Consider the following 27900-nt stretch of genomic DNA (forward strand, 5'->3'; position numbering starts at 1 on the left):
GGGTTAGCTCACCTGAGCCTGAGGAATGTGATGTTCGTTTTGCATGAGGCTAACTAGGTATAATATTAGTTGACATGTTGATGACAATGGTCTGTTAAGGTGGCTAATTAGCACTCTGGCGAGGGGCAGTCGATGCGCTGCAGGCTGCAGGACCGGGCTGGCGATGAAGGCCGCGGGCTGCGATTCTGCAGGAGAAACTGCCACTTTGCAGTATGGCCTGATACATCATACCGGCGCCCGGCGCCTCTGCGTCTGAAACCAAATGTCGCATCCATATTGGCATTGTCGCGAATGCCGATATCAATTGGAAACAGGGCCGAGCGAGCGGGGTATGGGATCGTTGAGGTTGAGCTGTTCGCGCTATCGGACTCTGTGCTCCGTCAGCTGCACAGACAACCGGTTATCTACATGATCTTCGTGTACACCGTGCTTTGTGCGCGCAGCGCCGCAGAAGTAGCTCTAGCCTCTGTGCGTTGCGAGTCGCCAGTCGCTGTCGCGCATGTGAATTGAATTGGATTGGATATGACCTCAGTTCGACCCTCGAGTGTTTCAGCTTCCAAGTAGATAAGCGGAGCGAGCGTTAGCATCCAGCTCCAGGCGGATAGAGGACCGAAGAACGTGCATGATTCGGCGAAGACACGGCGCTTGAGCGCCAGCGGCTTGACGAAAATTTCCGACAGCCAAAGGGAAAGCAGGACTAAAGTCGGCAAGAGTTGGACACGGCTCAAAAGGATCATCAGATCGACGGGGTCTTGATTGGTTGGCGTCCATCACCATCAAAACGAGCCAGAAACGACGGGGACGGGAGACAATGAGATGCTGAATAGGGGGTGGATCCGAAACATCTCACCATTTGAAATGGCAGGTTTCGCCTTCTATCGGATTGTCTTCCAAGGTCTCGCGTGGCGAGTCAGGTAGACTACCATGCAAACGAGGTCGTTCGATAGAGACTCTGCAAGTGTGTGCTTTAGTCGTGGTTAGTATGATTAGTGTGGCGCGGCTACTCCGAGGCCGGGAAGGCCTCCGTCATGGTAGACAGGAACACCGATTGAGCGTTCTTTGTAGGGCTGCTCAGTGGGGCGCCGAGCGGACGCCCATCGTGGCCATCGAGATGATATCAGGCTTGAAAGCTAGCACGCACTCATTCTGATACCCGCGGAGGGAATGTCTGGGAATAATAACGACATGGGCGTCCAGGGTCACGGATCTCGGTTGTGGAGGGGCTGATTGGCAGCTGGTTGGCCGTGACAGCAGTCATGGGATGTTTCGTCTTCGAGTCGCGTGGCCGAAGAATGGCAGGGGCTTAGGTAAGCGACCACGGGGTCAAGCTAACTGCCTATTGTGGTTGGTCGGGGCCAGAACCATGGAAGACCGCCAGTAGCCAGAGTTAGTTTGCGCTCTGTCGCTTCGATCTTCGCTCTCCTCCTGCCAGGGAGAAGGAGGCGTGAGCGCTTGGTTGAAAGGATGCGCTGGTCCTGGAGGGATATTACGACGCCGGAGGGACAGGGATGAAGAAGGAGCTTAGGCATGAAATGAAAGAGAGAGCTGGTGGTGGTGAAGCTCAGGGCAGGCTCAGGCACTTTTATTTTGTATGGGTCCCATTTAGTCCCAAGGGACCCACTGCAGCACCTGACTTTTTCCAAGGTTCTCAACAACAATAATAATAATAATAACAACATTCCATCCTCTTCTCATCTCCAGTAAAATTAGCCATATATAGGGCCATCTGTCGTTATGGGCATGGCCATCAGATATATTAATGGTCTTAAAATGACTTCAGACCTGCGGTAAGAGGGGAGATAGCTGGTCAGAGGCAGCCGTTAGTCTTGCATAACGGCAAGCTATCCATGCCACTAGTAGCTCCTGTCCTGTGTCCTGACACTCTGCAGGTCGTACTAACAAATTTTTCGCCAAAAGCCCCCCTCGCCAAAGGGCCAGAGGGCCAGAGATGCCCTGCTCCTGTGCTCCCTGAGTCGCACTAGCCTGCATAGCTCATAATTCCATTTGACGAGGCCCCCTTTTCCGTGAGAAAGGCGATCGGGTCGAAAATTAAAAGGACCAAATTAACAAAAGTTGCAGAGGCCGCCCTGCAGCTCCTTTCCTGATCGGGCGACCTGCCCACTCCCTCCTTACCCTCCTTTCCCTCCTTTCCAGCCCCTGCTCAAATAAGTTCTTTTTTCTTCCCTCTTCCCTCTTCTTTCTTCTCTTTCTCTTCTCTCTTCGTTCTCTGCCACAGATACCTGCGCTTCGCTTCTCCCTAACCACCACCTTTGCCTTCGTTGTGATACCCGAGCTCTTCTAGCCCTGTGCTGAGGTTGCTCCTGTTTCTTTCTGTTGAGATACCCCCCCCTTAAGATACCCAACTCGACGTGACTTTATATTGAAGCTTCTTTGCTTCTCCTACGACTATCTAATCCCATCCATACCTTTTATAATTACTTTTTAATTTACCACCAACACCATGTCTGACGCCCAGAAGCCCGTTGAGGAGACCCCCGTGGTTGCTCCCGTTGCTCCTGTCACCGAGACTCCTGTTGTCTCCGCTGAGGCTGCCACTGCCACCGAGACCCCCGCCGTCGAAGCGCTCAAGGAGACCACCGCTGAGGCTACCGAGCCCGCTGCTGAGGCTGCCGCTGCCACCGAGGAGACCAAGGCTGACGCCTCTGCTGAGGAGGCCAAGGAGGAGACCAAGGAGGTTGTTCCCGCCACTGATGGCACTCTCGGCTACAAGGCTCCTGGCCTGGTCAAGTGAGTTCTCGATGTTATGAAGCGGCGCATGCAATGGTGGCTAATGTTTACAACTTTCAGGAGCCTCCGTTTCGCCAAGCGTTTCTTCTACTTCAGCGACGAGGCTGTTGAGGCCAAGCAGCTCTCCGTCTTCCGCAGCAACGAGAAGCCCGCTGTCGCTAACCCCATTGTCGCCTGGGCCAGCCAGACCGGCAAGGGTCTGCTCTTCTTCACCAAGCGCGCCGAGGACAAGGCTACTCCCGCTGGCATCATCAGCTTGGTGAGTTGCGCAGTAGGAATTCGAATCAGAGCAAGCACTAATATGTTTACAGGCCGACATCTCCGATGTGACCAAGGAGGGCTCTAACGAGTTCCTCTTCAAGCTCAACGGCCACAAGCACACTTTCCAGGCTTCCAACACTGCTGAGCGTGACAGCTGGATTGCTGCCCTTGAGGCCAAGTCCACTGAGGCCAAGGCCGAGAAGGACACCATCATCTCTAGCGAGGGTTACAAGGCTGAGCTCGAGAAGCTGAGCAAGCCTGCCGCTGCCCCCGTCAAGGCCGCCGAGACCAAGGAGGAGGCCAAGGAAGAAGAGGACAAGAAGGAAGAGGAGACTCCTGCTGTTGCCGCCGCCGAGGAGAGCAAGGACGCCAAGAGCCGCTCCCGTTCCCGCAAGAGGACCTCCATCTTCGGTACTCTCCTTGGCAAGAAGGAGGAGCTTGAAGAGAAGAAGGAGGAGAAGAAGGAGGAGAAAAAGGAAGAGAAGGATGAGGCCAAGGCTGAGGAGGCTAAGCCCGCTGAAACCACTGAGGCCCCCGCTGCTGAGGCTCCCGTCATTGCCGAGCCTGCTGCTACTGAGGGTACGAAACCTTTGAACCCATCGGACACGGACCATGTTACTGACATGACTATAGCCCCTGCTGCTCCTGTTGCCGCTGTTGAGGCTGCTGACAAGAAGGAGGAAGAGAAGAAGGAGGAGACCGAGGCCGCTCCCGCCCCCAAGTCTAAGCGCTCTTCTCTCTTCGGCAACTTCTTCCAGAAGGTCACCAGCCCCTCCCAGGAGAAGACCGAGAAGGAGGCCGCTGCTCCCGCCGAGCCTGCCCCTGTCGCTACTACCGCTCCTCAGCTCGACAACCCCGTCGAAGAGGCTGCCAAGCCCATTGAGCCTGAGAGCGTGACTGCCGCTCCCGAGGTTGAGGCCGCCAAGGAGACTCCTGCCGAGTCCCCCGTTGAGTCTCCTGCTGCTGCCACCAAGGACAAGCGCCGCACCTCTTTCTTCGGCAGCTTCGGTAAGAAGAAGGCCGACTCTGGTGATGAGGCCGCTGAGGGTGAGGCCAAGCCCAAGAACAAGCTCGGCGGCCTTTTCCGCAAGCCCAGCAAAGCCGTGAAGCCTGAGGCTGAGGAGATCAAGGCTGAGGCTGCTGAGCCCAAGACCGAGACCGTCGCTGAGGCGGCCCCCGCCGAGGAGGCCCCCAAGCCCGCCGAGGCCCCCGCCACTGAGGAGGCCAAGCCTGTTGTTGCTCCCACCGCCGCCCCTGTTCAGGCTGCTGCTTGAACTTCGCCAAGGCCGGTTGAATTTGAGAAGTGGTGGGACAAACAGTATGAGTTTTCCTGCGCTTCCGCGTCATGATCAAATGACGAAAAAAGCAATAAGAAACCGAAAAACCAAAAATCCTCAGTATATTATTCCAGTCGATACTCGAATTTTGTCCAGCTTAATGTCGCCACTGTCGCGCCGCTTGCACCCATTGCTTGAGAAAGCATTGGTCCATGCATCGGTGTGTCAATGATACCCTCTGCTACTTTGACGGTCGATTTCGTGGCTGCTTTTGATGTTTGATATCGGGAGTCACAGTCCATTCCTTTATGATATCCGATCTCTCAGGGGATACCCCTTTAGCCTGGGAGATCATGCGCCGTCTCTCTAGATTGATACCACTTGCTGTTTGTTGTTTGCTTTGTGACTTGATTGCCGTGGCCGTTTGATGCACTGTCGTAAATGTGATTCGGGGTTGCGAGGGTGATTTACGTGTTGAATCTGGCTTTAGTTGGATGCTCCCTCTACTCTTTGACCCTATCATAGGCCACCGCCGGCGGTTCGTCGATTGGCAACATAGGTAATAGCTAATAGAATCAATGCATTGTTTGATATATATTGACGCCTGTCACTCTATTCCAACACAACTTTTATCAAAAAAATTACTTCACAGTATTTCCATAATTGAACCCTTGTGTCAATCACAGAAGTACTCAGAGAGCTCTTCGATGATGACATTGTTGTTGTCCATTTTAGGGATTCTTTTCCGACTGTACAATAGGCTATTCAAAATCCTTGGTGCCATGTTAGTCAGGTCACCAGTTCCTGCATTGCACGGACCATGGTCAACGGCCCACAGATCAGATCAATGTCATCAGAACAATCATATCGTCAATTCCGCGGAATTCAAGTGACGGTTTAGTTTTGGATGGTGATCTACACTAGAGAAGAAACAGATTTCAACTGTACTTTGGCGTAAGAGAAATTGCGGACTTCAATCCCGTCTAAATCCTTTACGAAGTGTCGGCCTTCGGGATCCGTGGATACTAGGTGGGCTGCCTGTCGAGTTTGCCAAAGATCTTACCTGATCCTTAAGACTCTTGTAGTATAATATTGAATTTCTGATCACAAGTGACAACAATGCAACTAGGCTACAACAACGCGACTCTGGTTCTGTGGAGGTAACATCGTAAGCGAGCATACGTGACATCCGGACTCAAGCCTTAATCAATATCGTAGCAGCGCAGTAGGCTAATAGCCAATCTATCCGGGTACCGTCTACAAATATTCAGGAGCCTGCACTAATCAATCTGGAGGAACTAGCGCCAATTAGCGACACCAAGTCTGCGCTTCCCAGTCACATGAACTCCCCTTGTCGACGGAAAAGTCCGGTTGTTTGAGGTTCTGGAATGTAAAGGGCACGCCCTTCGGCGGCGCCAACCAGGGATAGTTGACACGGCGGGGAGTCGATTGGGAAGGTGATCTCCACTGCGCGGCAGACCAAGGCTTTATCGCTCACGTACGATGTGCGGCCTTTTCTTGCGGAAAGTCACCATGAAAGACTGATTTATGGAGCACGCTGGGTTTGCCTGCCGTTTTCATGGGCCGTGGCCGTGGCCTGGAGTAGTAGTGTCGCGGACTCGAACTGGACTGGACTTGGAACTTGGAGACAGGATTGGGGCTGAGCCTCTTGTCTCACCCCGGCCGCCGTTGCAACCCTTCTGCATAGGAATTTCCCAATCCATTCCCCGAGGGAGCCTGGGGGCTGTGAGAATAGATTGAGATGCACGTCTGGTTGGTCAATTGATACTACGACGTCAACAGATGAGCCGAGTACGAGCCTGCCAGCCTGGGGCTCTGTCCAGGCAGCGAGAGTTGGTCCTGATGGATATCCACTTTATATGCGTAACCGCCAATTGGAGCTGCGACTGACCCTATGACTCACACCTGCTGACCGTAAAATTGGAGCTAAGCCGCATACGGCTGGCGTACCAGGCGGAGAGGCGAGGGCTGCTGATTGGTGCAGAGGGCCGGGCGCGAGCGCACACAACTCGGAGTTAAAAGGTGCCTTATCCCCCTTCGCTGCCTGGCCTTCTCCGTTTTCTCTCCTTTTTTTCTTGCATCTCTCTGGATCTTTCCTCCGTCCTATCTATCACGACTAGAAATTCTCATCAAACCTGACTGGCGTTTTGTTTGAACAGCCGTAACCATATCTTCTCTGTACCCTCCACGCATTCAACTTCAACGTCCAGCTCAAGATGGACTGTTAAGCGCATCCCCCGCCGCGTCGTCTTTCTCAAGCGAGACAGACATCATAGATCCTCAAAGGACTACGTTTTCAACTCTCTCCTCCAACATTCAAACTATTTCAGAGTCTCCTTCCCAGGAACCTCTGAACTTTAGCATCGCTTCGCGTAGCTCAAGTTCTCTCCCAAACTCTTTCACCACGTTCGACTCTCAGTCGTTCATCACGGATAACCATCAGCAACCATGGCTTCCTTCACCCTCGCCCACGCAGCCTTTGGCTCAGAATCTGAACTCCGAAACCAACAACAATACGAACAACAGCAGCAATTCTTCACAGGAAGACTTTGTGCTCTTTCCCGCTCCGTGTCCGCAGTCTCTTCAACGTCAGCAGACGGATTTGATTGCTTCGGCATACCTTTCCCCTAGACAGATCGCGGCCTACCAACGCTTGTTCGTCCAGTCGGGTCATAATCCGCGACGAACTTTGCCGTCAAACTTTGCGCAAAGCCAGCACAGCCCGTCCGTGAACCTACGTCAGCAGCTTGCCGTACCCCGGGTTTCTTCAAAACCCCAGGTTCCTCGAGTAGCTCGACTGAATACACAGACTACCGGGTATCCTTCGTCTACATCTCTTCGGTCTAGTCCTTCGAATCAACCGCACACCCTGCGAAGATTCGCTGCTTCGAATTCTGCTCCTACGGCTTCGAATTCCAATTCTTATCACTTTCGTCCACCTGTTCCGCTTTTCAATAGCAGCACCACCAACTCTCCAATCCAGAATCAGTACACGACAGCGATCAATCGCCGTCGCATCATGTCTACCCCGAACATGTTTCAAGGTGGGTTTGATTGCACAGACACTGAGAATCTCATCTTGTGTACTGATATGATCAATCCAGACATCTTGTCCCTCGCTGACAATTTTGGCGACGATTTCATCACTGAACCCGCCATGTTCTCGCCTAACCTCGTCTCAACTGGCATGTCGGCATCCAAAGATCCTCTGGCAGACATGCCTTCGGGCACAGTCTCGCCGAGCGATCTTTACTTGGATGCATCGGCTCCCCCGTCAGCTTCTCTCACTGATCTCAGCACCCCATCGTTCGATTCGCCCGGCTGCTTCAGCACCGACCCGTCTCCAATGTTCGGCCCTGACGCGGAATTAACTCCCGGCTTCGAAAACTGGGAGCCTCTTTTCGAGCAAAATGACGCCTTAACTATGAACTTTGATTCGAGCGTCCCGGAACTATCGTCGTTATCCGCTGAACTCCAAACCAATGCCTCTGTCGCTCCTGCTGTGAACTCTGTTTCTTCGCCAGTTCCGCCAACCACCACTTTGCGGCGCGCTGTTCCGCACTCAGCCGTTGCCGGAGTCAACGCAAGTGGCAAAGAACCCAAGCCTCTTAAGGAAATTACGTATGACCCCAACGACCCGGTTGCCACCAAGCGTGCACGAAACACGGCAGCAGCTCGCAAATCACGACAGCGCAAGGCCGACGTCAAGAAGGCGTTGGAGGAACGAAACGCTGAGCTCCTGGAGGCGCTCGAGAAAACTCGCCAGGAAGTCGAGTGGTACAAAGCCCGCCTGGCCGAGGCCCTCGGTACCACCAAAGTTTAAAGTTCCTCCATGCCGCGACGAATTGTTTGTTACATGACTGATTCCCCTCTTCTCGGTGCTGTTTTTGCTTCGTGGGCGGGGACGGAGAAGCCTTCCGTCTTACCCCGCCGAAGTACCAGCCAGTCTCCCAACATGTGGTTACCTGGCGAAGACGCTTCGACGTCCCAAAAAAGTTTCTTTTCTTCCTTGTACTCTGTTCAAATGTATGCATGTTTTCAAAGCCGCTTTGTTTTCTAAACAATTCTCTTCTCCCCATGCGTTCTCATGGCTCTCTTGTTTTCTTATATTTCTTTCTTACTCGAGTGTGTGTTGGGGTCGTTTCTGACTGTCTCCAATGGATCGACTCGTGGCCCTATCTGTGCTCGAGTACTTCCTATTTCTTAATTCTTGGACCAAAATGTCTCTGTCCATTTTATTTCATTTCTTCTTTTGAGTCTTGTATCTTGCTCCATGTACCAGAATGTGACAAAATTCACTCTTGCCCCCCACACATTAACTTCATCCACTTCGTAGATTCTCTGCGTAGTCGTTGTAGATCATCAGTAGACCCTCCAACCCCGTTCCAAGCCCCTCATCGTATTCTTATTCAAGATTTGCTCTAGACCTCGTCGTCACGACGCTGCCAACAGACTACCCCGCCGGAACACAGTTCCGTTCTGCGGTGATAGCAACAATGTTGTACATATCCCCCACACTCCCCAAATCGGCCGGACGAGACTCCGTGATCTGCAAAGCAGCAGTCGAGGGGTGAACACCGACACGTCATGAGGCTGATGCGGCTCTGCAGTCGGTGCACACTGTCACTGCACACTACTGCGTTGGCTCCAGTCGGCGGGCGGGCCTCGGTGACCTGGAGGCTTGGACACGGCAGCACTGCTTGAGCTCAGCCTCGCACAGACGAGGATGCTAGGCAGAACCTATGGGACCTGATTCTGTAGGTGGTGCAAGCTGCAGCTGGCACTGGCAGCGCCCCGCGAATCCTTTGTCGGGACGAACGTCCTGGGTAAGAACTGGGATGAAGGCTATTTCGAAGTCCCTATTTTACCAAGCAATGCGAGAATCGACCTTCTGAATAGAGACTACGGTAGTAGCAAACAATAAAATTTATTATCATGTCCCTGCTACTGTTCCTACTTGGTATCAGGTATCTAGACTTTGTATAGCATGGGTCTTCGCCGATGAACCAAAATATATAGTGCAAGACACGCTGTGTTTCAAAGGTCTAGTGATATTTTTTCATGCCTGCTCATAATTGAGACTGTCTATGTACAAAATATGAAATGACATACATGCATTATCCAGCCAGCACAGACTGAAGCACAGGGTGCTATATATATGGTAATGTGTGAAGTTGAGAGCAGCTCAGACTTGCCTTTTTGAATGTACCTCATAGACCCGTAATCCTTATTGCATGTCCAATCCAGGATCCCAATTTCAAAATGCGAGTCCCATTCTTTCAAGCCCGTTCCTGTGCCAGGAAGAAGTAACCAGCTGTCTCCCTTGAAGGAGGCGGTTGCAGTCTCCGTCAGTTGAGGAGGCATGGTAGAATTGAGACTCGCGGCGAAACGGAGTGGATGGAATGAAGCTTGAGGAGGTCTCGGAAGTATCTGATCCATGTGTTGTCATCATTGCTGCCTTTTACATATAGTTTGATGGAGTTGACGTGGGGTGAATAAATCACCGCTAGTACTCAGTCCAAGGCGTCGGTCCCCTTCGTTTTGCCCTTTTCCATCTTTGCTGTCCTAGAACCGAATTGAATAGCCCTCTTCTTTTCTCGTGAGACGCTTTCCAAGCCCAGTTTGAGCGCCAGGAGACGAAGGGCTTTCTTCTCAGAGTCAATGCCGGTATCTGACGGTGGACAGCTGGGGACTCCAAAGCCACATTTCTCCCAGACTGGAATTTGTACCACCCAGGCGACAAAGTCTTCATCTAGGAATGGGAAGCGTGCTTCGCGGCCCCAGTGTGCAATTACCCTGTTATCACGGCCGAGGTTGCGCTTCCCTAGGCGGCTGACGTCGAGTTCGATCTCGTCGATGAGGCCCTGAAAACCACTGCGGGAGAATGCAATTCCGTGCCTGGAATAACCGGCGAAGAGCTCGTCCGCACCCAGGCCGGAAAGGAGAACCCGGGCAGGTGTTGTGTAATGATAGGGTTTGGCGTCGGGTCGTTGGCTATCGTGGGCTGTGCCTTGACCGCGAGACGCAAAGTACAACGCGCATGCAATAGAAAGATCCATTTCAGTATTATGTGGCCGCATCAAGCGCTTGACAGTATCACGGTGCGTGACGGTCACGATATACGGAATGTCGATAGCAACGAATCGCCACTTGCGAGTAGGGCAGATGCGTTGAAGCTCGGCAAATGCTGCTCGCCCGGTGATACGATCAGGGCAGCCTTCATATGCAGATGAGGGCTGTTCTAACCCCTTTGCTGCTGCCGCTACAACTCGCGGGTTTTCGAAAGCGACATTCAGAAGGTCGATCGTTTCCCCAGCGGGTAGAATATCATGGGCCAGTCTTGCAAGAAGAGTGCAGTCAAGGCCACCGGAGAACAGCACGGCAATCTTGACATTGCTTTTCCCTGCAGATGGAGGGTCGCGCACGTTCTGAATCCTCAAGGTCAGCGACTCACGGAGTCTGCGTTCCAGCTCACAGAGGACGGACGATGTAGTAGTTAGTGGTGAGGGTATGCCCTCGGGGACTGCCTTGTTCATTGGAGGAATGGGACTTATCTAGAGGTTCGATCAGTTACCCGCCATCAGCAAGGAGCATTCGCGCTAGGCCGTACCATATGATATGTCGGCGAGACCTCATGACTCCATGGTATCTTTTGGATGTTCTTGACGTCAAAGCGTAGAGGGCCTGCAGCTGGGGCCGGTTCAGGGTCCGCGCTTTGGTCATCTTCAAATTCGACCATATATATACCGTCGGCCTCGACCTCCTGAAAGGAGGAAGGCGAAGAAGCGTCACTCAGACTACATAACGTAAAATTCCCTGCCTCATCAAGGCCCCAAAGAAGAGACCGTCTCCCTAAGCAGTCTCTTCCAAAGTACAGTCTGAAGTTGACGGCGTCATAGAAGACGAACGCGAAAGGCCCGGTGATTTTACTGATAGCATCTGCCATTCTTTGAACCGGATTGGAAACAGCATTGTAGTCTTCTGATGAGTAGTCCTGCGTGGTAGCTTGAAGCAAATGGTCGAAAATGATCTGCGTGTCGTTTCTCTCAGGTATAGGCTGCCCGTCAATCTTCCAGGCGTCCCCGTTCCAGGCGAAAATAGACCCCGTTCTGCCGCTGTCTGTCAGAGGTTGGCGAATAATATCTTCTCCCCTCATTGCGAGAACGGTGCTTGCGAAGGAAAGCCATATCCGGCCACTACCTTCTTGATTGAACAAGTTCAGGCCCGCGCCGCGGACACCAATGCTGTATGATCCCTCATCTGGCCCTCGTTTATTCAACAGATAGAGCAGATCTTTGTCTAGAAGCACGGGATTCTCAGCCGCAGACAGCGAGAAGAAGATTCCGCACATGCTCTGTTTTTTCTAGCTCCCATAAGGGCCGATACTCTCGGACGGGGAAAGAAAGAAAGAGTAACACTGAAGCTTTGAGATAATTTCACAAGAAGGCACCGGACTCGGGACAACAATGATCCCACCCTGATTGTCTGGTCAACATTTCATCTTCAGGAGCTTGCTACCACCTGGCTATTCAAGGACTGGTTCCAAATACTGCTTAGGCCATATTCCGGTCTAGGTTATCGTCGCATATATCGAGTCGGGGCCTTCGTCCGTACCGCGACAGCTCGCTCAAACCGGCGAGCTTCCTCCGAACAGCTCCCCCGCAACATGATCCATAACACTGCTTGAACTATCAAAAGCGACTCGACAAACTCGCCTCTCTCTCCCCGCTTCCCATTATATGCGAATATCTTATGTCCGCCCCAGACGCCCCAGACGCCCCGATCCCCGTTACACCCGGGCAAGCTCAATCAGAGACACCCAATGAGGGGGACGAGGCTGAGCGGCAAGTGACGTCGGCTGCCCTCAAATCAACAGCGCAAACACAGCATGCGATTTCATCCGTGGATAGTCTAGAAAGCGCTCCGTCGAAAGACTCGAAAGAAGGAAACCCGAACGGATTAGAAGCTGGCGCAAAGTTAACGAACATACCCCCGGCGATGGATACTCCAGGCATTGCATCTGAGAAAGATGCTGCACCATCAGAGCGGATGGGCGCACTCTCAATAGCAAACGGCAAAACGGAGCAGAAATCCATATCCGACATGAGTGTTACCCCACCCCCTCCTCCGGAGAAGGACGAGCCTTACACCAACCGTGCCGGTACTACCGAGTGGACGGAAAAAGAGCTACCAGATGTCCCGAGCGGCGATGAGAAGAAGGCGGATAACGGCAAAGGGCGTGCGAAGGATGATGATTCCCAGTCGGAAATCCAGAGCATCATGGGCCAGTTTGCGGAATCTATCCAGGACGGGACTCAGGAGCAGGTTCTGTCCCCTCGGATGGAATTGGCTGAGCAGTTTCTTGGGGCCCAAAGCCATTTCCCACCGAGGAAATCAAGCTTGGATCATGGAATGGTCACCGGTAGCAATCAGCAAACCCCCAAGGCTGGGTCTGCCTCCTCGTCTACTCTCGAAAAGCAGCCCGGAACGATCGCCAATAACATCCATAGAAGCTCCGCTGCGGAGGAATTTACATTGACCCGGCGTTCCTCGACATCAACAATTCCTCCACCTCCTGAACCGGAGCCCGACCAGCCATTTGATTTCCATCGCTTTCTCGAACAGCTACGGCATCGCACCGCGGACCCCGTCGCTAAATTCCTACGATCTTTTCTCCACGAATTTGGGAAACGACAATGGATGGTCCACGAGCAAGTCAAGATCATTAGCGACTTTTTAGCTTTCATAACGAATAAGATGGCAGCTTGCGAAGTATGGCGAGACGTGTCCGACAGCGAATTCGACAACGCCAAGGAAGGCATGGAGAAGCTCGTGATGAACAGACTCTACTCCCAGACCTTTTCACCAACGATACCAAGTCCCCCGTCGATTCCGCGGAGCGCGAGCAGAAGCAAGCGGCGTGAGATGGAGAGGTTGCATGGACCTTGGAGGAAGGGCCAACACCAGGAGGATGTTGAGCGGGACGAGGTCTTAGCGCAAAAGATGCGGATCTACAGCTGGGTGAAGGAAGAGCACCTTGATATTGCACCAGTGAGCTCTTCGGGCCGCCGATTCCTAAGTCTTGCTCAGCAGGGTGAGTTCGTTTTACAAATACCCTGGCGTCTTTTTAACAAGCTGCAGAACTGCTGAAAATCAACGGCTACCGGGCGCCTCGCGACAAGGTCATCTGCATTCTCAACTGCTGTAAGGTCATATTTGGTAAGTTGTGCTTCCCTGAAGATGGCGAGATTGCATGGCTGAGATCCTTCAAGGTCTATTGCGAAATGCAAAGAAATCCGATACCTCGGCAGATTCGTTTATACCACTTTTGATATATGTCGTACTCCAGGCCAACCCCGAGCACCTGGTGTCCAACATACAATATATTCTTCGGTTTCGCAACCAGGAAAAACTTGGTGGAGAAGCCGGCTACTACCTATCCTCTTTGGTAAGTACACCTACAAGCACCTCGATTGTCTACGCAATTTGACTAAACCCTATCTCAGTCGGGAGCCATCCAATTTATCGAAACACTAGACCGAACCAGCTTGACTGTCAGTGACGAAGAATTCGAGAAAAACGTTGAAGCTGCTGTCTCAGCTATCGCTGAGCAGCATCGTGCATCCGAAGCATCGGATCCAAGGACGTCAATGGAGAGCGCACCCGGGCTATCGCGCAAGTCTGCCGATGTACCGCGCCACAATCCCGGTCGAAGAGACCAGTCACAACCGAGAGAAGAAGATAATGCACCAGTAGCGGGATTGTTGCGGACGATCCAAAAGCCATTATCTACCATAGGGAGGATGTTCTCAGACGAAACAGAATCCCCGCAAGACGCGACACCTCGTCCTGAAATCTCACGGCGGTTAACACCTAACGTATACCAACCACCTCGTGCTAGTGGTGAAGAGGCCCGGCGATCAAGCGAAAGATCTAGGCCTCGTACAGCACAGCCTTCACCTTCGCGAAGGATCGATGCGCAAGATGCGGCTGCCCGGCAGGCCAGCGCTGAAGACGCGCAGGCCCGACGAATTCAGCGCGCCGAGCACAACAACGTAGTCGAGACCCTCGCGAATATGTTTCCCAACCTTGATCGCGATGTGATCGATGATGTGGTCAAGATGAAGGAGGGCAGGTAAGTCGTTCTGTAGTATCGTTGGGTGAATTCGGCTAACTGATTTCAAACAGGGTCGGATTGGCAGTAGATGCGTGTCTTGCTTTAAGCGGGGGTTAGTTCATAGATAACCAGCAATCTATACTATAATCTGAAACCAGTTACTGGCTCTCTTTCAATCCTGGACTGGGCGTATAGAATCAGCCGTAGTAGTAGTAGACTCTGGTAGCAAACGGAAATTTACCAATCTCATCGGATCCATCCACACATAATGACTGCCCCGAACAACTATCACTAGGCAGCATCTTGTAGTTCAACATCGATAACACCACCTAGATCATCCTCGTCGAGGTACCTATGAGATCGGCCAGCACACTCTATACACAAAGCAGAGCGATGATCACGTGAAGTTTTAGCGCTAAATAATCCTCGCTAATCACTAGCGCCATTGTCTCTCTCTCGCGAAGCTATAAATTCGAGCTTCTCCCGACATCCTTTAGCCCTTTTTTCTTTTCTTCTTCATACTTACCTTGTTTGGGTGGCTGCGATCAAGAAGGCGGTCCACCACAGATTGGTCCCTGCATTGCACAGCGCGGCGGAACGGTCTGTTCAACGGCTTTCGGGTCATTGACAGGCGTATTCTTTGGCACTTTCCTCTCTTCGAGAGACTCCTTTTCATCAGGTCTTGGGCCAGTGGCTCGAGGGTGGAGAAGAGGTTTCGGTCTTGCGTAAAAAACTTTGGTAGTACTGAATCAACATACGTTATTGTGTGCCAAATCTGTTCTTAATTGTCCGTGGTAATGTGCTTAACAACATACGATTTCTGTAGACGTCGAAAGCTGCTGGTAACCGTGGTGTTGTGATCGTCGACTGTTATCGAAGCCGCTGTGTTACGGACCCTTGAACCAGCATAACCGCCGCTTCGTTCTGAACAAAACCTGACCTGCTTACAATGACATTTTTGAAACAATTGGATTTCTCTTGTATTTATTGAATTATCAGGGGGACCTCTGATTCCCTGAGAAATTTTATATTTTCTCCAATCCTTGGGGTGAAATCGGCTTATCGCGTCATTGTTTATCACCACCATCCACACCACTGAGACCACAAGCTGGATAGAACCCTGCTTCCTGTTCTGAACACCGTTCTCGATGGCTCCAACAGCGCCAAGAGGACATGAAAACCGGCCGGCATGGCCTGGAGCTCTGACTTCATGAGCGAGTGTTGCGTTCCTCAGGGCTCTTATCAGACGTCATACTGACGCCCAGACACTTTCGCTGCAGTATAACTACCTCGACAGCGATGATCTCCTGATTATCTTCCCTGAACTACGAGTTGCACTACTACTACACCCACTGTATCCAAAACCAGCTATTCTGTGGTACTGAATTATCAATCAACTGTCAACATGGAGCCTGAAACACAGAGAGAGTCCCGCGGACCTCAGAGCCAATTCCAGTCCGGTGAGCCTCGACAAGGACATGGCCTTTTGAGACATGGCTGACGTGTTACCATCTAATTAGGCCATGAGGTTCCTGTCCAGCATCAGAAGAAGCCTGGTCTCCAGTCCCAGATGGAAAAGCCTCAGCCTACCTCAACGAAGATTCCATCCGAAGACCAGGGATACCAGACGTACAAGGCCGCTGGCAAGTTAACAGGAAAGAAAGCCATCATTACCGGTGGTGACTCTGGCATCGGTCGCGCAGTCGCCATTCTCTATGCCATGGAAGGTGCCTCGAGCTTGATTGTTTACCTACCAGAGGAAGAGGAGGATGCGCAGGAGACGAAGCGACGGGTTGAGGAAGCCGGACAGAAGTGCTATCTTCTCGCCACGGACCTGCGCAAGAAGGAGAACTGTAAGAAGGTCATCGAGACGGCGTTGGAGAAGCTCGGAGGCATCGATATTCTGGTCAACAACGCCGGAACGCAGACGATGCTTCCTGACATCAGCGACCTGGACGAGTGAGTGCATCCTGCCCTAAGGGAAACGAGACTGTTTGCTAACGATGTCTCTCCAGGTCTCAATGGGAAAGCACATTCGACACAAACATCCACCCCGTCTTCTACCTTTCCAAATATGCTATGCCGCACCTGAAGTCCGGTTCTTCCATAATCAACTGCGCCTCTGTCAACCCCTACATCGGCCGACCCGATCTCCTCGACTACACGGCGACCAAGGGTGCCATTGTTGCATTCACCCGAGGCCTGTCGAACCAGCAATGCAGCAAGGGTATTCGCGTGAACGCCGTGTGTCCCGGACCGGTCTGGACTCCCTTAATCCCAGCAACTATGACCACCGAGGCTATCGAGCAATTCAGTGGCGTGCCGATGGGTCGTACAGGCCAGCCCAGTGAAATCGCAACCTGCTTTGTCTTCCTCGCCAGTCAGGACAGCAGCTACATCTCCGGACAGAGCTTGCACCCCAACGGAGGCGTTGTCCTCAATGGTTAGATAGTAATTTTGTTTAGGTAGCAAGGGACAGCTTGATGCTGTGGCGTAATGTGGCAATGATACTACGGATTTCAACGTGAGTCATTGGTACCTGTTTCCAAAGGTGTAGCCTAAGCTTTTGCCTTCAATATGCGTATTGAACTCCATCCAGTATCCGGTATACGGCGTACATTGCTTAAATTGTAGACGTCGCCACCGTCCAAATACCGGGCAGATCACCTGACCTGACGTTTAACGCCTCTATCTCCGTGCTCTGTGACGTAAACCTCCGCTATATCTACTTCGATCTCAGCCACTTTTGCTGCATACTATCATCAACATACTCTGATTACACATCCACAATACTCTACACTCAAAATACCCGAATACATCAAACTAAAGCAAATCTTCAAACCTCCAACAAAAACCAACAAACAACAAAAATGCCCGTCCCCCTCTTCACAGAACAAACCACCAACCAGCTGCAGGGCAAAGTGAACCCAAACACCACGCAGTTCTCCCAGCAAGCCGGCGCCCCCGGCACAACCTCCAGCAGCAGCGGCAACACCAGCCACGCAACGACCACCAGCTTTGCGGGCAGCAGCTTCCCCTCTGCGACGGGCTCGCAGGGCCAGCGGTTGAGTAAGGAGGAGGCGGACCGGCTTTATGAGGAGCGCATGGAGGAGGAGTATGCGAAGAGGGAGGGGGGTGCCTAAGTTTCCTGAAGATTGATCTTGATTTCGAGGATGGGAGGCCCGATGGCTAGGACTCAGGAAAGTATGCACGAGGAAGGGTTGAGGGGGTTTACTTGGCTGTAAATAGGTTTGATACTTGCGCTCACCCCTATGTATTATGTATATGTGAATATGAATTAGAATCACGACTTTTTTAAAATGCATTCCGCCGAATCTGACCACGTCCAATGCGTAGCAAAGTCAAGTAGACAAAAAAGAAAAAAGAAGAAATTACGGCCACGCCCAGATTCGAAACCGCGCCCAGTTGTCTTCATAAAACGTCCTCGAAGCAGCCACGCTATACCCAAAGGGGAAATAAAGCTCAAATGAGGCCGGGAAATTCCAAAAAAAAAACTGGTAGCTTCTCTTTGATTGAGCGTGTCATCCTTAGTGCAGGGGCCATGCTAATCTTCTCTGTATCGTTTCAAATTGACCAAATGCCCGAAGGCAGGAGGTTTTACCTAATTTTGGCCTATATAGCAACTTTTGTTGGAATAAACGCTTCTGATTGGTTAGTGCGGATGTGGCCCGTGCGCTGAAGGAACATCAGAAGTTCGGCTTGGCGGCTGTATCTGCTGCCTTAGCTGTGAGGCTTGCATGTCGCATGAAATCGCTAATTTTGCGGAGAGTCTCGACTGCAGGATGAAACTTGTCTGCTTTAGGCCACGATGCATGAGTCGCGGCCGTTCGTTGAGTTCGAAACGGTCATTTACCTGAACGGTTTAGCATCCACACTATCCGCTGATCAACGGATTACGAGGGCCCAAAGGGCAGCTTCGTGCCATGGCATCTCTTGCTCCTCAGTGGGAAACGGGAACTATCCCGTCTGATAGCTTGACAAAAGTAGTAAGACGGACATCCTACCTTGGAATACGGAAGAACGCTTCAGAAACAGTTTGCTAACGACGAGAGTAGGTTGAAGAAGAAACCGCGAGCCTGCAGCAGAAATGGGTCTCTTGCGGACAGTCTAGACCAGACTGACGATGCTAGTGAACTCTCCCCTTGAAACGGCGGAGCAAGTTGAGGCAATGAGTTTACTTTGAGGCTTTGAGTGAGATCCTCTCGTCCGCGGATTTCGGACACGGCTCTTGAAACAATAATACGCCGCTGGACCCTGGTGAGCATGAGCCTTGAAGCCTTGTTTGCCGCGGGTGGGTATCCCAACTCGTACAACGGGTTACTCGTACTCCATAGAGTACGTACGACTGCTCGGCTGCGCCTTTGTGCTCCGTGGCTACATTGGATGCTTCGTCGTCGAGAGACATTTTGGGGTTCGATCAACACCGTCGAAATTAAAGCTCCATTTTGTCGTTGTTCGAGTCAGTCTCACATCTCCGCCGACAACTTTTGCCATCTCCGACCCCGGCCCCGAGTCCTAAGACATCACCATGCATGGCTGAACTATTATCACCGAGTTCGCGGAAACTAGCTCGGGGACGAGGCGATAATCCCGAGAAGACCAGAAGTCCAGAACTATAAAGTCGACCACTAACAGCACGCTCAAAGTAATGGTGCAGACACGAAAGTAATCACCTGGCCTCTGATTTGCCTTTGTGCTCCCACCGCTCTCACTGTGGAATGCTCCCTTGTCTTTTTCTGCATAGTTTTTGAGGCCGCTTGCTGCGCGCTGACCTTTGCCTTCACTGTCATTGGCCGAGCGGGGCATTATACGCGGCGTGAAGCAGAGGAGAAAAAAATTGGCAACATCAGACGTGCACGTCCATAGCTCGGAGCTAGGAAAGGCCTAGAAGATAAATATCCTGGTTGCGCTGCTGCCATTATTGCTGCTCAATCTATTTCCAACCTTCTACGTGCCTTCTCCCGAGCTTCGTTGCGAAGAACTTCAAATCATTTCCGATCGACTTTAGTGCCCGCTGACGTCAGGGTCTGGAACTTATTAGCTTTTTTCCTATTTCGGACGCTGAGCACATCGTCCGCTGCGACTGCGAGCAAAACTCTGGGCGGCGTCAATTTATATTTCAAGACAAAGAGAGGAGTGTTTGGTCCAGAAAACAATATAACATGGCCTTCCTTTTCATCAAGCAGAAGCTCTTCCCTGAGCGACGGTCCAAGTCACAACCAAGTTATAGTTCGTCAGCCCTACCCGCAGCGCAACACCAGGAACAAAACAAAGGCTAACAATCGCATAGGAAAACCACTACTTGGCTCAGACGAAGACGACGACGACTCCGAGACCATCATCAACAGCAACGGCAGCATGGACCGCGACGTTGAAAGCCAACGCCCCAGAGCATACCGCACATTCCGCGACTCGTCGCCGTCATCATCCACCTACGACGTCGAAAGCACAGGGAGCAGTAGCACCAGCACACGGTCTCGCATTGACCCCCGGATCGTCTCAGATGCTATCCTCGGTCTGTCGGATGGTCTCACAGTCCCCTTCGCACTGAGCGCCGGTCTCTCAGCGCTGGGAAACACAAAGGTCGTCGTGCTCGGTGGATTGGCGGAGCTTGCTGCGGGCGCGATTTCCATGGGACTGGGAGGATACGTTGGCGCGAAGAGTGAAGCGTATGCCTACCCTTTTTGCATTGTCTCCAATTGGATTGGTGCTAACACCTAGCAGAGAATCATACCAGACCACCGTCCGTGAGACAACCGAACTCATCGACTCATCGCCCTCTGAAACAGAAGCCATTGTCTGGGACATCTTCGCCTCGCACGGTGTCCCTGACGACGCCATCGCACTCATCAATGCCTCCCTGCACGCATCGCGCGACCGCCTCCGCGAGTTCCTCATCACCTTCCACCACAAGGAGTCCGAGCCGGACTGCAACCAAGCATGGACAAGCGCAACCACACTCGCCCTGGGATACTTCATTGGCGGTTTCATTCCCCTCGTCCCATACTTCTTCGTCAACCAGGTACTTGTTGCGCTGTATTGCAGTGTCGCGGTCATGGCCGTGACTTTACTTGTCTTCGGATACATCAAGACTGCGGTTGTGCGCGGGTGGAGTGGACGAGAGAATGTCATTGCTGGCATCAAGGGCGGAATCCAGATGGTCGTTGTTGGGGGCGTTGCAGCGGGCGCAGCGATCGGGTTGGTGAGGGTGATTGGGGCCGAGCCATGATCTGCTCACCCCGTGCCCTTCCTTTTCCTTCTGCATCATCATCGACCGGCGCAATTCTCAAGGCTTCACTTCTCATATCGATACCCGGTGGACTTTATGAACAGTCCACCACGCTTTGTACTATAGTCACGAAACCAAAATGTAACAATATACCCTCTTTGCAAGTTCAAGACAGCGCATCCAGCCCTAACACCCAATCAATATATGTAATCCAGCTGACCACCTCAAATATGATGCGCAAATCCAACCCAACCTCAACCCCAACTCAAGCATCCCCACCCCCAAGAGCCTTCGCAATCAACTCCCTACTCCTCCCCTCAAGCTCCATCTCCAACGCCAACTCCCGTCCTTTCTCACTCATCTTCGCCCAAGTTCGCTGCAGAATCCCAATGACCTTCTCCTCCTCATACCCCCCCTGAAACTCCTCGAGCTGATCCTCCAAGAACACAAGACAAGCGACATCTTCAAGAACCTGCACCTCCTCATCCTCTCCAGATTTCAACCCCTCCTTGCGGACGAGCGCGCCAACCCGCTCCGCAACACCTTCATCATACCCGCCCTCAAGACACAAACCCCGCGCAATCTCCGCCTGCCGTTTCGCGAGATGCGTCCGCCAACTATGGTATCCCAGTTTCGTGGCGGGGAAGTCTGTGCGCGGGATCTCCCAGCGGCGGAGGTGCTGGGCGCGGACGGCGAGGCGGAGGGGTTCCGAGGCCGTTGGGGAGCGCAGGGCGAGGTATTTTGTCATTTTGTTGGCGTAGTGCAGTTCGTAGGGGATTGTGTCTGAGGAGCAGGAAGGGGCATTGCGCGGGGTGATGGTTTTGGGGTCTAGGGCGTGGGCGGCGTCGATTAGGGAGAGGGTTTTGGTGAAGGGGATTGTCATTTTGAGGGTTGTTGTTGTTGTTGTCGGGTTTGCGATGATTGGGGTGGAAGGAATGTTGTAGGTAGTAATATACAATATGCGTGGGATTATGGTGAGCTGTAGGATATAAATAGCGATGAGGGGTAGGTGTGTAATCGATATGGATTTTATGGCTCGGTGGGATCCCGCAGAAGGCCCGCTTTGCCTGTCTCGGGATCTGGAAGCAGGATATGACACTGCTGCGAAGTATATGGTACAAAGCTACGAGAAGGTGAACAATTGTCATAGATCTTTGATTCTATCTACTGACTCTGCACTGGTTGCTGCTCAAGCAGCTCTGAGGACGTCTCTCGCTATCGTAATGCGTCGAGACAATTGAAAAACATGTGGAATCCGACCAAGGGATTCGACCATTAACACAAGATGAAAAAACAAGCATTACAGCATTTGATGTTTCCGCCGTTCGAAGAGGCAAAGAGCCAAAAGAAACCTTCCCATATGAAATAACACCCAAACGCCGTCCGATCAAGTAAGCCGGGTATATCCAGCACCGTGATGCAAAAAAATGTACTGAGAATGTGCCGACTATCAATGGTGTCGTCGAGCTGAAGATCATGTCCTTCCACTGGGCTCAGAAGTAGTTTGAGCCTCTGCAGTGGGTCTGTAACGTAGCTATGCACCGTGCATAGTAAAAGGTAACACAAATAGATGCAAGTCTGCTTTTGCGCACAAGTCTTGAGGTCCGTCACCTCGCACCAATCCCAAACATACCAACCCCATAGCTGCCCCCTCTGTCGGGAGGAGCAGAGATCCTTGGGACGTGATCCTTGTAGACATCAGTACACTGATATCTTCAAGAGACAGGCACCAGAATCATACCTTCTTTCGCTTTTTCTTTCCTCCCCCTTCCCCATTTGAGTAGAACGCACTATCGTCATCGTCATCCGCATAGCCCTCACCATATCCCACAAAGCTATTGTCATCATAATGCCTCTTGCGGCCTCGGCTCGGGCGACCTCGTTCTGAGTCGGCTGGTATAGATGCCCCGTTAGGTTGACCAATAGCTCGAGGAGCGGTCGCGGAAGTAGGGGTCTTTTTGGGGCCGTCGCCCGCGCTACTCTTCGCGGGCTTGTCATGACCTAGCACGTCCTCCCAGTAGTCGTTGTTCGGCACTGTCCCCGGTTCCATCTGCATAGCCTTCAATTGCATGTTGTAAAGCGCCGAGTCCATATCAGCCACTTTGATCTCCTTGCCGAAGACTTTCTGGTTTTGCCACTCTTCTTCCGGCCACATCGTCATCTGCCTGAGCCCGCCAGGCATTGAAGGATCATGTTTGACCGGTTTGTTCCTTCCAGCGAGCCCTAATCCTTTTAATTTGCCCTCGTATGACTTTCGAAGCCGATTGATCTTCGCACCCGTAACGGGGTCATTCCTTACAACCGACTTTGCAACAGGTCCTAAACCGTACAGCGAGATGAGATCGACTGATGGGTCTGGTTCAGTCGCGATATGGGCTGTAGAATTTACAAGTTGTGTTAACAGAGTTTAGGTCCAAACAAGTATGGGAGAGCATTGTGGGATGCACAAGGGGCAACAGCCATAGCACGGATTAGGGAGTTCTTACAGCTTTTGCAAAGATGGAAAGCTGACGAGAAGTCTTTCTGCAAAGACCCTAAGCTGGGCCAATTGGAGTTAGTCTGCGCTGGTGTTTCCGTATCAACATCCATAGCATCGCCCTGCGGAGGTTGCGTAGAGCCGCTCATTTGGGCAAAATCGCGCACTCCTGTTCCTCCTTGAGCGGACGCGAAATCTCGATTATGATCCGTGCATCTGTGTTCGGATTGCTGAGCAGGCGCGGCACTTGCGCTGTTTGTATTAGGCACTCCTGCCTCTGAAAATCCTGCGCCAAACAACTTGTCCATGTGATCGGGGTCGACGCTGCTGGCCGGGGTGGGAAATGAGTTCGTTACGCTTGATGTCGGCTGCTGAGAGCTCTGGGTAGTCATGGGTACTGAGGAAGGTGAAGTAGAGAGGCTGGCAGGTTGCGACGGAGCCTGGCTAGATGCTTGCACGTTTGCGAGATTGGAGGCATCGTTCGGAGCGCTTACCGACATCAACGGAGGCGATGTCGGCGTCTGTGGAATCTGCTCGGGAGGAATAGTCAAATTTGTGCTATCCTTGAAAGAGTTGAACGGCGCGGGAGATGACGGTGATGGCGAAGGGGGTCCTGTCCGGAATGGTGCCGAGGAGGTGCGATCGGACATGGGAAGTCTGGAGCGGGACGAGGGGATGGAGTGGCGGCGGCGGAAGTCTGAGCAGCCCTATCCTATAGCCCTAAGAGAAGACCTCAATCGAAGTACTTCCAACACCAGGACGGATTGCGGCACTCAGACAATGAGAGACGGGGGGAGGCGGAGGGACGGCCGGACGAGGTTCGCTCAAGCGACGATGGGGACGAGCGTTCTAGAAGTCGCACATGCCAATGAGACCGCCCTGAAAACCAGCAGAGTTGTCGGTAAAGTGAGTATGAAGTGATGTAGAGCGAATGAGCGGAGATTTGAGAGTCAGCGGGTTGGTTGTGGTGGAAAGATCGATGACCCTTTGATCTGCACAGCATGAGGTGAAATCAGGACTTCAAAGAGATGGACTTGGGTGACGGAGGGCACGTGATCTAGTGTTTGCCGCCTTTTCAGCCTTCGCAATTATTATGAGGCGGGATCGCGGGAGGCATCGGGCCCGCAGTGGGAAATGCAGCTATTATACGAGACTTGTAGAACACTAAAGGTTGACAAATTAAGCCTTAGATTTCTACGCTGCAATCTAAAGAATTTCGTACACTACATGTGTATTTCAGATCAACCATCTGATATCAAAATCCCAAACGGGAATTGTTTAGGACTGATAATGCGCTGTCGCTGTTTGCATCGCCAGCTGAGTAGTAACATCTGGAATGTGGTCTGCCAGCGAATCCATCAATTCCAGTTGTTCTTGTTGACTTAAAGTTCTTCCTCTCCATGAATTTGTTGGATAGTCGCCATTGAAATAGTGAGAGTATTGATCACCGAAAGCATCGGCCCAGTTCATCGGGTCAGTCGTTGCGCTCGAAAACGGCATCGGATCAGCTGTAGTTATAGCAGATAAAGAGAAATTGGGGTCCCAGCCCGGTAGACCGGGGACAACGGACGGGAATGAATTGAAAGGCGTGGTTGAATCGAAGCTTAGTTCGGAGCTGGGTAGTAGCGAATTATCGGGCGTATCGTAGCCCAGAGAGGTCTGCGCCTCGGTTGTAGCTTCTGGTGGGATAGTAGGGTCCCAAGGAGGAAGCTGTACGGCCTTTAGGGAGTCGGCAGGGAGAGACACCGAATTGTTCATTTGCGGGAAGGGGAAGGAAGGGTCAGCCGACGGGCCCCTCGAGAAAGTGCCAGCCGATGTCGTATCTGCCACTGAAGAACCGCCAGCTAGGAGATTATGTGAATGAATTGAGGCTGCGGTGCTGGCAGGGCTTGCCATAGATGGCGGAGTTTGCACATCTTGAGAGGACGCCGGTGTCGTATGGTTAGATGGATTTGAAGGTGAATGGACGACAAATGACTCTTCGGTATTGTATGCCCGAAGGCAAGCTTCGATCAATGTCTCATAAAGCATCCCGGCAGATCTTACCCCGGGCCATCTGTCTGAAGCCTTCAAGATGCCCTCCAATGCAACTGCAAGGTTTTGCTCAACCTCTTTCAACGGATGTTCTCGCCTAATCTCAGGATATGAAAGTGTCCAAAGAAGAGTGTTCAATGCCATAAACAGCGATTGAGTGAATATCCAAGTGAGATCAACCGACCCGGTGTTGATTTGATCCAAGTGCATGAAGATGTTGGAGACTGCTGATTCGTAACATCGCTGTGCTGCATAAACAGATGGTTCAGGTATCTGTGGCGATGGTCGGTACATGAAAATAATCATGGTATGCAGCCGGCCGTTGAACCTGCATGACTTGCGTAAGTAGTCTCATCTGGCGTAACACAGGGAGAACATGACTGTACCATTTTCCGCTTAAGCCACTACCACCGTCATGAGTAGGGCACGATTCCACCCATTGATTAATCTTGCTAAGCATCTGCGTAAACCACGGATCATGGTCGTCGCGAGGAGTTTCCCGTTTATTCAGGTAAAGGGCTCGCCGAATTTCAAGCTGCAAAAGCCGCATCTTGAAAAAGTGTATTGCAATACACTTGGGCAAAATTGGCTTGGCATCCGGATGTATACCCTCGCGGGTAATGTACTTGTCATCCACTTGTTCAAAAAACTTGACGTGGATATGGTCATGGCTGACAGAGTAACAGCTTGGCCGGCCAAGACTGTGTGAGAGACCGAACTCCATGGAAGTCACGATCCAAAACAGTCTCCTTCGCATGTCAACTTCTAGTGGATCTAGCTGTTTCCCAGTGCGTGACTGCGTTATTGTCGCTTCTTCCGTGAGCCCGAGATCCTGGCACAGCTTGATAGCCATACCAACAACCCAGTACGCGGCTGTCCGCGTGGGCGTCAGCAGAGAGTACTGGGCTATCAAAACCAGACATTGCAATGACTTGAGGTCCATTCTTCGCAAAGAGGCTTCGAGAAACGGTAACGCGGCGAGGTAGTAGCTGTCCGCCAGGCCTGCATATTCAGTGCTCATTTTTTGCATACTGATGGCAATTACCATGCGTAATTGGAAGTTTTCGCAAGGATCATTGGAGCCGTTGAACACTTCCTCAACCTCCTGGTAGAAAGTGGGAATATGCAACGTTGGAAGCATTGCTTGCGCTGGGTAGCCGGTCAGCCAACCAAGCATTCACAGGAAGGGACTCTCGACATACCTTTGACAGTAAAGACATCGATGAGTCGGTACGTCAAGTGTTTCATCGGCAGATTTGGTTGAGCTATCAAGCTGATCATGGGTTTGACCTTGGAAGTAGGCTTCCCGCTCTCATCCTTGAACACATCCTTGATCCTTTGCGCGATAGACTCAGGAACGACGTCTTTGATGCTTTTTGACTGCGTGTTTTGCTTTGCCAGCTCCATAACCAAGCGGGTAATCGCAATACCACTCGACGACCCTAGAAACCTGGCTTCATCGTGTTCTCTGAATCGAATGCGGCCAGCCCCACGAATAATCAATTCCGCATCTGCGGCCTGTTGGACGTCCTTTTCCTCCTCCTCCAGCTCTTTTTCCAGCCTGCGCGCCGTTTCGCGCAACTGAACAATGTACGTCCTGGGTATTGTGCGCCTCCGAGCAGAATCGTAATATACGCATTGGGCATTGGTGCGGTCGCAAGGGCCGCATTTTGGGATTCCGGGATCGCATTTGGTTTTGCGCTACGTCGAGAGTTAGTACATGGCTTGTCCATAAATAGGATATCGAAGAATGGCGCATCTGAATGGCGTACCTGTCTGCATCTCGTACAAGCTGCCAATGTGTGCGCAATCCGACCATCAAAGCTAGGGCTAGATTCGTCCGATGCTTTTGACGGAGATGTCTCCCATGGATTTGTGAATTGTGGTTGTGTAGTGGCTAGGTCCAGCTGTGACGCCATGGTGGTTTATCAGACTACAATCGACCGAGGCAGTGGAAGTATCCAGTATTCCACGCAGTCTGGGCTAATGGCAGTGGTTCCGTATCGGTATGACCAAGAAGAACAGTTTAAAAGGCCATCAAGCACATGCGACTATCGTGAAAAAATGGGTTATCAAGTGTAATCGCGATTTCGACATAATATTCATGTCGTTTCAGCGAGGCTTGAATGCGCGGCGTGGTTGAGGGACAGGACGAGGTCGTACGACGAGCAGTGCGATCGCCACTCACGGTTAATCTCAAGGCATCTGTTCTTCTGATTCCTGCGATGTCAGCTTCGGTCGGGCGCCTCCAAATGACGGATTGTTGTTGCGGTTCGCGAAGAGTAAGAGGGGACGGACGAGGTTGTCGGCCTTAAGCTCTGACCTGGGCCCACTTGGTCGCCGCTTCAGTCGATGAGACGTCAAGACAGAAGCTAGAGCCGCGGGAGCGTCGAGAATGGGTAACAGAAATAAGGAGGCGTCCTGGGAAACTTCAAATAGTGAGACAACAATCTGGAAACACGGATAAGAGTGAAGGTGAAGAGCCGGACAATTCTGGCCGATGAAGCCGAGAGAAAGGACGAGCTAACTAAGGCAGGCCAGGCTTCCCTGAATCATTCATGGGAGGGAAACGGTTCCGTCTTAAACCCAAATCCGCGGACCAATGAGCCTCACAGAGCAGATGTAGTCAGCACAGTGCAGATTATTCTGCTTTATGCCTACAGCCCCTGGCCCAAGGCTTTCTTTGCCCTCGCTGTCCTCAAATACGCCGAACATG

At 52.0% G+C, this 27900-nt stretch overlaps 11 protein-coding genes across 11 annotated transcripts; 5 read left to right on the forward strand and 6 right to left on the reverse strand.

Moving 5' to 3' along the window:
• The first annotated feature begins 1728 nt into the window (after positions 1-1728).
• BDW74DRAFT_141658 (uncharacterized protein) lies at positions 1729-4896 on the forward strand. The gene is made up of 5 exons (XM_073722589.1): positions 1729-1836; positions 1890-2748; positions 2809-3007; positions 3060-3588; positions 3643-4896. The coding sequence occupies exons 2-5, from the start codon at positions 2462-2464 to the stop codon at positions 4281-4283; spliced, it is 1656 nt and encodes a 551-aa protein (XP_073589413.1). The 5' UTR covers positions 1729-1836; positions 1890-2461; the 3' UTR covers positions 4284-4896.
• A 1627-nt stretch (positions 4897-6523) lies between these two features.
• On the forward strand, positions 6524-8130 carry cpcA (amino acid starvation-responsive transcription factor GCN4; the record flags this gene model as incomplete). Its single annotated transcript, XM_073727454.1, has 3 exons — positions 6524-6530; positions 6584-7351; positions 7412-8130. The coding sequence occupies 3 exons, from the start codon at positions 6524-6526 to the stop codon at positions 8128-8130; spliced, it is 1494 nt and encodes a 497-aa protein (XP_073589414.1).
• A 1215-nt stretch (positions 8131-9345) lies between these two features.
• Positions 9346-11858, reverse strand: BDW74DRAFT_1607 (asparagine synthetase domain-containing protein). Its single transcript, XM_073725665.1, has 2 exons — positions 10918-11858; positions 9346-10861 (listed from the first exon to the last, which is right to left on the reverse strand). Exons 1-2 carry the CDS (start codon positions 11656-11658, stop codon positions 9821-9823), a joined length of 1782 nt encoding a protein of 593 aa, XP_073589415.1. The 5' UTR covers positions 11659-11858; the 3' UTR covers positions 9346-9820.
• A 201-nt stretch (positions 11859-12059) lies between these two features.
• BDW74DRAFT_164541 (guanine nucleotide exchange factor VPS9) lies at positions 12060-14446 on the forward strand (the record flags this gene model as incomplete). The annotated part of the gene is made up of 4 exons (XM_073726276.1): positions 12060-13401; positions 13449-13526; positions 13580-13755; positions 13814-14446. The coding sequence occupies 4 exons, from the start codon at positions 12060-12062 to the stop codon at positions 14444-14446; spliced, it is 2229 nt and encodes a 742-aa protein (XP_073589416.1).
• Positions 14447-15519: 1073 nt separating this feature from the next.
• Positions 15520-16966, forward strand: BDW74DRAFT_1623 (oxidoreductase, short-chain dehydrogenase/reductase family). The gene is made up of 3 exons (XM_073725928.1): positions 15520-15884; positions 15945-16383; positions 16440-16966. The coding sequence occupies exons 1-3, from the start codon at positions 15830-15832 to the stop codon at positions 16870-16872; spliced, it is 927 nt and encodes a 308-aa protein (XP_073589417.1). The 5' UTR covers positions 15520-15829; the 3' UTR covers positions 16873-16966.
• A 1-nt stretch (position 16967) lies between these two features.
• Positions 16968-18033, reverse strand: BDW74DRAFT_1638 (uncharacterized protein). The gene has a single exon (XM_073726153.1). The coding sequence runs from the start codon at positions 17748-17750 to the stop codon at positions 17187-17189; it is 564 nt and encodes a 187-aa protein (XP_073589418.1). The 5' UTR covers positions 17751-18033; the 3' UTR covers positions 16968-17186.
• A 1278-nt stretch (positions 18034-19311) lies between these two features.
• Positions 19312-20807, forward strand: BDW74DRAFT_1619 (VIT1/CCC1 transporter family protein). Its single transcript, XM_073725855.1, has 3 exons — positions 19312-19674; positions 19736-20114; positions 20170-20807. The coding sequence occupies exons 1-3, from the start codon at positions 19608-19610 to the stop codon at positions 20672-20674; spliced, it is 951 nt and encodes a 316-aa protein (XP_073589419.1). The 5' UTR covers positions 19312-19607; the 3' UTR covers positions 20675-20807.
• BDW74DRAFT_1620 (DUF4202 domain-containing protein) lies at positions 20808-21647 on the reverse strand. The gene has a single exon (XM_073725873.1). The coding sequence runs from the start codon at positions 21555-21557 to the stop codon at positions 20940-20942; it is 618 nt and encodes a 205-aa protein (XP_073589420.1). The 5' UTR covers positions 21558-21647; the 3' UTR covers positions 20808-20939.
• Positions 21648-21733: 86 nt separating this feature from the next.
• On the reverse strand, positions 21734-22280 carry BDW74DRAFT_1660 (uncharacterized protein). The gene has a single exon (XM_073726487.1). The coding sequence runs from the start codon at positions 22150-22152 to the stop codon at positions 21835-21837; it is 318 nt and encodes a 105-aa protein (XP_073589421.1). The 5' UTR covers positions 22153-22280; the 3' UTR covers positions 21734-21834.
• BDW74DRAFT_141678 (uncharacterized protein) lies at positions 21734-24128 on the reverse strand. The gene is made up of 3 exons (XM_073722590.1): positions 23161-24128; positions 22416-23050; positions 21734-22362 (listed from the first exon to the last, which is right to left on the reverse strand). The coding sequence occupies exons 1-3, from the start codon at positions 23798-23800 to the stop codon at positions 22282-22284; spliced, it is 1356 nt and encodes a 451-aa protein (XP_073589422.1). The 5' UTR covers positions 23801-24128; the 3' UTR covers positions 21734-22281.
• Positions 24129-24316: 188 nt separating this feature from the next.
• Positions 24317-27433, reverse strand: BDW74DRAFT_1670 (putative C6 transcription factor). The gene is made up of 4 exons (XM_073726631.1): positions 26957-27433; positions 26387-26885; positions 25571-26333; positions 24317-25512 (listed from the first exon to the last, which is right to left on the reverse strand). The coding sequence occupies exons 1-4, from the start codon at positions 27101-27103 to the stop codon at positions 24429-24431; spliced, it is 2493 nt and encodes an 830-aa protein (XP_073589423.1). The 5' UTR covers positions 27104-27433; the 3' UTR covers positions 24317-24428.
• Positions 27434-27900: the final 467 nt, after the last annotated feature.

Source organism: Aspergillus multicolor (assembly GCF_047715735.1).
Source record: "Aspergillus multicolor strain CBS 133.54 unplaced genomic scaffold BDW74scaffold_1, whole genome shotgun sequence".
Lineage (NCBI taxonomy): Eukaryota > Fungi > Ascomycota > Eurotiomycetes > Eurotiales > Aspergillaceae > Aspergillus > Aspergillus multicolor.

Coding starts and splice junctions, on each gene's coding strand:
- BDW74DRAFT_1670 (XM_073726631.1), bottom strand. CDS start 27,103: ATGGCGTCACAGCTGGACCTAGCCACTACACAACCACAATTCACAAAT. Junction 26,886..26,956: donor CTTGTACGAGATGCAGACAG/GTACGCCATTCA, acceptor CTCTCGACGTAG/CGCAAAACCAAATGCGATCC. Junction 25,513..25,570: donor AGTGGCTTAAGCGGAAAATG/GTACAGTCATGT, acceptor CAAGTCATGCAG/GTTCAACGGCCGGCTGCATA.
- BDW74DRAFT_141658 (XM_073722589.1), top strand. CDS start 2,462: ATGTCTGACGCCCAGAAGCCCGTTGAGGAGACCCCCGTGGTTGCTCCC. Junction 2,749..2,808: donor AAGGCTCCTGGCCTGGTCAA/GTGAGTTCTCGA, acceptor TACAACTTTCAG/GAGCCTCCGTTTCGCCAAGC. Junction 3,589..3,642: donor CGAGCCTGCTGCTACTGAGG/GTACGAAACCTT, acceptor ACATGACTATAG/CCCCTGCTGCTCCTGTTGCC.
- BDW74DRAFT_1623 (XM_073725928.1), top strand. CDS start 15,830: ATGGAGCCTGAAACACAGAGAGAGTCCCGCGGACCTCAGAGCCAATTC. Junction 15,885..15,944: donor TCAGAGCCAATTCCAGTCCG/GTGAGCCTCGAC, acceptor CCATCTAATTAG/GCCATGAGGTTCCTGTCCAG. Junction 16,384..16,439: donor GACATCAGCGACCTGGACGA/GTGAGTGCATCC, acceptor ATGTCTCTCCAG/GTCTCAATGGGAAAGCACAT.
- BDW74DRAFT_1619 (XM_073725855.1), top strand. CDS start 19,608: ATGGCCTTCCTTTTCATCAAGCAGAAGCTCTTCCCTGAGCGACGGTCC. Junction 19,675..19,735: donor CAAGTCACAACCAAGTTATA/GTTCGTCAGCCC, acceptor ACAATCGCATAG/GAAAACCACTACTTGGCTCA. Junction 20,115..20,169: donor GTTGGCGCGAAGAGTGAAGC/GTATGCCTACCC, acceptor AACACCTAGCAG/AGAATCATACCAGACCACCG.
- BDW74DRAFT_141678 (XM_073722590.1), bottom strand. CDS start 23,800: ATGTCCGATCGCACCTCCTCGGCACCATTCCGGACAGGACCCCCTTCG. Junction 23,051..23,160: donor TTTCCATCTTTGCAAAAGCT/GTAAGAACTCCC, acceptor TAAATTCTACAG/CCCATATCGCGACTGAACCA. Junction 22,363..22,415: donor GAAAGAAAAAGCGAAAGAAG/GTATGATTCTGG, acceptor GATGTCTACAAG/GATCACGTCCCAAGGATCTC.
- BDW74DRAFT_1660 (XM_073726487.1), bottom strand. CDS start 22,152: ATGATCTTCAGCTCGACGACACCATTGATAGTCGGCACATTCTCAGTA.
- BDW74DRAFT_1638 (XM_073726153.1), bottom strand. CDS start 17,750: ATGCATTTTAAAAAAGTCGTGATTCTAATTCATATTCACATATACATA.
- BDW74DRAFT_1607 (XM_073725665.1), bottom strand. CDS start 11,658: ATGTGCGGAATCTTCTTCTCGCTGTCTGCGGCTGAGAATCCCGTGCTT. Junction 10,862..10,917: donor TCTCGCCGACATATCATATG/GTACGGCCTAGC, acceptor TCGAACCTCTAG/ATAAGTCCCATTCCTCCAAT.
- BDW74DRAFT_1620 (XM_073725873.1), bottom strand. CDS start 21,557: ATGACAATCCCCTTCACCAAAACCCTCTCCCTAATCGACGCCGCCCAC.